At 41.9% G+C, this 6,792-nt stretch overlaps 1 protein-coding gene across 1 annotated transcript; it reads right to left on the bottom strand.

Annotated features, from left to right (window-relative positions):
- Positions 1–1,950: 1,950 nt before the first annotated feature.
- On the bottom strand, positions 1,951–3,600 carry LOC115175526 (BET1 homolog). The gene is made up of 4 exons (XM_029734814.1): positions 3,407–3,600; positions 2,964–3,070; positions 2,789–2,845; positions 1,951–2,571 (listed from the first exon to the last, which is right to left on the bottom strand). The coding sequence occupies exons 1-4, from the start codon at positions 3,423–3,425 to the stop codon at positions 2,416–2,418; spliced, it is 339 nt and encodes a 112-aa protein (XP_029590674.1). The 5' UTR covers positions 3,426–3,600; the 3' UTR covers positions 1,951–2,415.
- Positions 3,601–6,792: the final 3,192 nt, after the last annotated feature.

The raw sequence follows: 6,792 nt of genomic DNA, 5'->3' as shown, positions 1-6,792 counted from the left end.
CATCCTACAGTAGATGTGAATTTATAATTATTGTGTGTTCTTTTCAATGTGAAGTGGAAAGGATTTGTAATCAATGTCAAAATCAACTTTTGTCAGCACAGATTTTGTCAAATTTTTGTAGATAGTCTCAGGAATGTACCGTTATTTGTATAAAATAAACTAAAACACTATACCTCAACTGACCCTGAATATGTTGACTTCTACAAAATGAAAGTGGGGAAATGAAACTTACTCGCTGGGTCAAATTCAAAACATACATCTTGTTTATTTACATATAAAACACATTTACATTAAAGTTGTTCACGGGAGAACAGTGTGTCGTGGTGGAGATGAACGGTCGCTGTAGACCGGATAGGAAATGTTTTGAAGTGAGTGTACCCTTATAATTTATTCCTCAAAACAAAAAAACAAGGTGTGTGTTTATAGTGGAACTCTACAGTTGAACACTATTGATCAAATGTCAGTCTCACACTGGATCAAGCAATCTCTTCAAGATCATGACATTATCACACTTGCATACAAATAGCATTATGAATCATGCACTGGAGAGCTCCTCAGTGACTCAGCCTAGAGAGCTTAGTCGCATTTATATATACAGTGCATTCGGAAAGTATTCAGAACCCTCGACTTTTCCCACATTGTTATGTTACAGCCTTAAACTAAAATCGCTTAAACCCCCCCCTCAATCTATACACAATACCCATAATGACAAAATGAAAATAGATTTAGAAATGTTTTGCTAATTTATTCAAATTAAAAACAGAAATACCTTATTTATTCAGACCTTTTGCTATCAGGCTCAAAATTGAGCTCAGGTGCATCCTGTTTCCATTGATCATTGAGATGTTTCTACAACTTGATTGGAGTCCACTTGTGGTAAATTAAATTGATTGGACATGATTCTGGAAAGGCACACACTTGTCTGTATAAGGTCCAACAGTTGACAGTGCATGTCAGAGCAAAAAGCAAGCCGTGAGGTTGAAGGAATTGTCCTTACAGCTCCGAGACAGGATTGTTTCAAGGCACAGATCTGGGGAAGGGTACCAAAAAAATTCTGCAGCATTGAATGTCCAAGAACACAATGGCCTCCATCATTCATAAATGGAAGAAGTTTGAACCCCCAAGACTTCTTAGAGCTGGTAGCCCGGTCAAACTGAGCAATTGGGGGAGTGGGGCCTTGGTCAGGGAGGTGACGAAGAACCCGATGGTCACTGACAGAGCTCCAGAGTTTCTCTGTGGAGATGGGAGAACCTTCCAGAAGAACCACCATCTCTGCAGCACTCCACCAAATCAGGCCTTTATGGTAGAGCGGCCAGACGGAAGCCATAACTCAGTAAAAGGCACATGACAGCCCACTTGGGAGTTTGCCAAAAAGCACCTAAAGGACTCTGACCATGAAACAAGATTCTCTGGTCTGATGAAACCAAGATTGAACTGTTTGGCCTGAATGCCAAGCATCACGTCTGGAGAAAACCCTGGCAGCAGCAGTGACTGGGAGACTAGTCAGGATCAAGGGAAAGATGAACAGAACAGAGAACCTTGATGAAAACCTGCTCAGAACCTCAGACTGGGGCAAAAGTTCACCTTCCAACAGGACAACGACCCTAAGCACACAGCCAAGACAACGCAGGAGTGGCTTCGGGACAAGTCTCTGAATGTCCTTGAGTGGCCCAGCCAGAGCCGGACTTGAACCTGATCTAATATTTCTGGAGAGACCTGGAAATAGCTGTGCAGCGTTGCTCCCCATTCAACCTGACAGAGCTTGTGAGAAACTCCCCAAATACAGGTGTGCCAAGCTTGTAGAGTCATACCAAGGAAGACTCCAGGCTGTAATCGCTGCCAAAGGTGCTTCAAAGTACTGAGTAAAGGGTCTGAATATTTATGTAAATGTAATCTGTTGTTTTATTGAATTTGCAAAAATGTCTAAATCTGTTTTTGCTTTGTGGGATAGTGTTCAGATTGATGAAAAAAACTATTTAATCCATTTTAGAATGCTGTAACGTAACAAAACGTGGAAAAAGTCAAGGGTCTGAAAACTTTCCGAATGCACTGTATGTTACTGCCTAGCCTTACCAGATTGCTGATGAACTAGATCACTCAGTTACAAATTAACCTAGAATATACCTCATTGTTAATGGACATTGTCACAATCGTGAACTTATGGCAGTGTCTATTCATTCCATCAGGGCTGTCTAAAATGAATGACAGCCATGCATTATTACCCCCTATTGTCATTGCCACACTGTTGGTTAAGGGCTCGTAAGTAAGGTCTACACTTGTATTCGGTGTGTGACAATTAGATTTTAACATTTGATTATCATCATCATCATCCTGGTCTTCTGATCCAGTGGCGGACTTATGGCACAGACAGTGGAAGGAGGCAGGGAGGGAAAAGCCGGGGCCTCCTGTAACGTATCACCTCAGTTTGATAAACCAGTAGAGGAGGGTAAAGACGAAGAGGCAGAAGAGCAGCATGTAGCACAGGAGCTTGGTCTGGCTTCCCCTGGAAAGCTGCTTCACTCTCCCTATGGTGGCCCCCAGCAAACCACCTGTTGAGTCAAAGTCTGAGTCCTGTTAGCAGAAAAAGAACAAACCAATAAGTCCTGATATGAATTGCTCTGTGAAATAGCCAATCTGTTGTGCAATATCGTGAAATGATGCCAGCTCAGCTTATTTTTTCCATTTGTGCAATCTGACAGAGAGTACAGAAAGTGAAATGTGTGTGAATAGGTCTTGAGCTGTTGTGTACTTATGCAGAGTAGACAGACAATGACTGTCACTTCCTTACCATATCATCCAACATTTTGTTCTGGTACTTCACTTCGGTTCCAATATCTATTGACAGCTGTAGGACAAACATGGAATAGGTTAATCAGAGGACTTGATAACAATATGAGATAACCAGACCTCTAAACCCCATATTATATAATTTCCTGGAGCCCTGCCCACACTGACATGCTTACATGTTTCAAGGCGCTGACTTTGGCTCTCAGACCCTCTTGTAAGTGTTCATTTTCCTCTTCATACGCGCTGTACCCGCTGGCCACATAATTTCCTGGTCCTCCTTCGCCTGTTTGACATGATGTACAAAACCATTAATCTACGTTAGCTAAATAAACTAGAAATAGTTAGCTACATATGAAGGCCTGTCAGGTAGCATCAGTGTGGTTAACTGTGTTAAGTACGTACACACGCTTACGCAATAAAATGTAACTTAGCTAAGTAGGTAAAAGACAGTTCACTAGTTAGCTATAATGCAACCACGATGACAATTACCAAAACAAGTTGGTCAGTAAGTGTTGTAGCTAGCTAGCCCGTTATTTATACATACGTGAGCTAGCCAGCCTGCTAACTAACCCGAATGAGCGTTCTCCATTGAAATCGATGGACTAAAACATAAACTTACCCAAACCTGCGCGTCTCATTTTGATTTATTCGATCAAAGATATCCTATCTTTAAGGTGATAGCTAATGTCAGCGATTTTATCCGAGCAGCAGTAGCTATTTTTGTTGGTAGCTGGCAAGCTAACACTAATTCAGCAAGATAGGAAACGCCACGACATCGTACGGAAGCCGATAAGGCAAATACTAAAATTACATCGCAGAGGATTAAATTATATTTTTACTTCATCACCGCACCCAAGAGCAATAATAACGAATTGAAATTAATTGTCCTCGATTAACAGTCACAGGGAGTGCAATGGATGTCATGACATAAGCAAATGGATACATTAGAGAATACATGTAAAATATACAATGGGGAATTTTATTTTCGGAGTCTACAAAACCCAAAAAGGAATTGATAATCTGTGCAAGCATGGTGATTATAATCTGTGGATTGACTGCATTGTTTGAATGGAATGTTGGCATATTGGCAGTTAAAAAACATTTATGGAATCATTCTTCTAAAACTGGTTGGCTAGCTAGCTAACAAACATACATTGCAGATAAATTCTTGAAATTCATTATTTATCCAATATTTTATCACAACACATGGCTGACCAACTCCCTGACCAAAATTGCTGAGCATTATCCCATCAAGAAGGTTAATTTCCATTCTACTATTCTTCTAATTCATAAATCTTTGGGGCAGCAAAATCAAAGAGGGTAGGAAACTAAGTTAAGTTTTTTGGCAATATGATCTGTTAGTGTTCACATCGATCACACCAACAGCATTATTGCATTTTGGTACACCAGAAGTACATTCATTTCTGATGGAACGCTGCGTTAAAAATATATATATATATTTCACCTTTATTTAACCAAGTAGGCTAGTTGAGAACAAGTCCTCATTTACAACTGCGACCTGGCCAAGATAAAGCAAAGCAGTGTGACACAGACAACAGCACAGAGTTGCACATGGAATAAACAATAAACAAGCCAATAACACAATAAACAAGTCAATGACACAGTAGGAGAAAAAAAGAAAGTTTATATACAGTCTGTGCAAAAGGCATGAGGAGGTAGGCAATAAATAGGCCATAGTAGCGAAAAATTACAATTTAGCAGATTAACACTGGAGGGGTAAATGAGCAGATGATGATGTGCAAGTAGAGATACTGGTGTGCAAAAGAGCAGAAAAGTAAATAAAAACAGTGTGGGGATGAGGTAGGTAGATTGGGTGGGCTATTTACAGATGGACTGTGTACAGCTGCAGCGATCGGTTAGCTGCTCAGATAGCTGATGTTTAAAGTTGGTGAGGGAAATAACGCCTTTAGTTTGCCTTGCAGCATTGCGTTGCAGAGGCAGTTGCAGTGCGTTCTGTGTGGTGCATATGTTGGATTTATAGAACGTACAGTATGCGTCAAAACTGTATGCATAGACGGCTTGACAGAAATGGTAGCAGAAGGTGAATGTTGAACTTTTGTGGCATACACATCCAGATGATGCTGTGTACCATTTTAGCTCTAACACTAAAGGTGTGATCGAGGCATAACGCCTTGATCACACCAATAGTGTCCTTACACAAAATAGTGTCTAGGCGTGATGACGCCGCAGTGTGATATGCAACTGTGGTGTTAGTCATGATGACGCAGCTATATCATCTGTAACTGAGGTGTAAGGTTTGATGACTGATGAGGAAGAAATTGACCAGATTAGTGAGTCATAGTGGTTTAACCTCTCATTCGCTCCTATAATCTTCTCTTCATTAATGTGACATTTTGAGTTTCACTATCCAATTATGGGGCTCCCCCTTTCATTAGTAAGGGATGACAAGAGTTGGAGAGAGCATGTCATGGAGGTAATCTTAAAGGGAGAGATGGCACTCATTAGGCCAGATGTACACTGAGTATACAAAACATTAAATCAAATCAAATTTATTTGTCACATACACATGGTTAGCAGATGTTAATGCAAGTGTAGTGAAATGCTTGTGCTTCTAGTTCCGACCATGCAGTAATATCTAACAAGTAATATAACCTAACAATTCCACAACAACTACCTTATACACACAAGTGTAAAGGAATGAATACAAATATGTACATAAAAATATATAAATGAGTGATGGCCGAACGGCATAGGCAAGATGCAGTAGATGGTAAGACTACAGTATATACATATGAAATGAGTAATGTAGGGTATGTAAAGTGGCATTATATAAAGTGGCATTGTTTAAAGTGGCTAGTGATACATTTAATTACATCAAGATGGCAAGATGCAGTAGATGGTATAGCGTACAGTATATACATATGGGATGAGTAATGCAGGGTATGTAAACATGATATAAAGTGGCTAGTGATAAATTCATTACATAAATTTTTCCATTATTAAAGTGGCTGGAGTTGAGTCAGTCTGTTGGCAGCAGCCACTCAATGTTAGTGATGGCTGTTTAACAGTCTGATGGCCTTGAGATAGAAGCTGTTTTTCAGTCTCTCGGTCCCAGCTTTGATGCACCTAGACTGACCTCGCCTTCTGGATGATAGCGGGGTGAACAGGCAGTGGCTCGGGTGGTTGTTGTCCTTGATGATCTTTTTGGCCTTCCTGTGACAATGGGTGGTGTAGGTGTCCTGGAGGGCAGGTAGTTTGCCCCCGGTGATGCGTTGTGCAGACCTCACTACCCTCTGGAGAGCCTTCCGGTTATGGGCGGAGCAGTTGCCGTACCAGGCGGTGATACAGCCCAACAGGATGCTCTCGATTGTGCATCTGTAAAGGTTTGTGAGTGTTTTTGGTGACAAGCTGAATTTCTTCAGCCTCCTGAGGTTGAAGAGGCGCTGCTGCGCCTTCTTCACCATGCTGTCTGTGTGGGTGGACCATTTCAGTTTGTCCGTGATGTGTATGCCGAGGAACTTAAAACTCTCCACCCTCTCCACTACTGTCCCGTCGATGTGGATAGGGGGCTGCTCCCTCTGCTGTTTCCTGAAGTCCACGATCATCTCCTTTGTTTTGTTGACATTGAGTGTGAGGTTATTTTCCTGACACCACATTCCGAGGGCCCTCACCTCCTCCCTGTAGGCCGTCTCATCGTTGTTGGTAATCAAGCCTACCACTGTAGTGTCGTCTGCAAACTTGATGATTGAGTTGGAGGCGTGCATGGCCACGCAGTCGTGGGTGAACAGGGAGTAGAGGAGAGGGCTGAGAACGCACCTTTGTGGGGACCCAGTGTTGAGGATCAGTGGGGTGGAGATGTTGTTACCTACCCTCACCACCTGGGGGCGGCCCGTCAGGAAGTCCAGTACCCAGTTGCACAGGGCGGGGTTCAGACCCAGGGTCTCGAGCTTAATGACAAGTTTGGAGGGTACTATGGTGTTAAATGCTGAGCTGTAATCGATGAACAGCATTCTTACATAGGTA

The sequence above is a fragment of the Salmo trutta genome, chromosome 36 (genome assembly GCF_901001165.1).
Source record: "Salmo trutta chromosome 36, fSalTru1.1, whole genome shotgun sequence".
In the NCBI taxonomy this organism is placed as follows: Eukaryota; Metazoa; Chordata; class Actinopteri; order Salmoniformes; family Salmonidae; genus Salmo; species Salmo trutta.
This window is presented reverse-complemented; position numbering and strand designations above follow the sequence as displayed.

Coding starts and splice junctions, on each gene's coding strand:
- LOC115175526 (XM_029734814.1), bottom strand. Junction 2,846..2,963: donor AAGTCAGCGCCTTGAAACAT/GTAAGCATGTCA, acceptor TTTGTCCTACAG/CTGTCAATAGATATTGGAAC. Junction 2,572..2,788: donor ACAAAATGTTGGATGATATG/GTAAGGAAGTGA, acceptor TTCTGCTAACAG/GACTCAGACTTTGACTCAAC.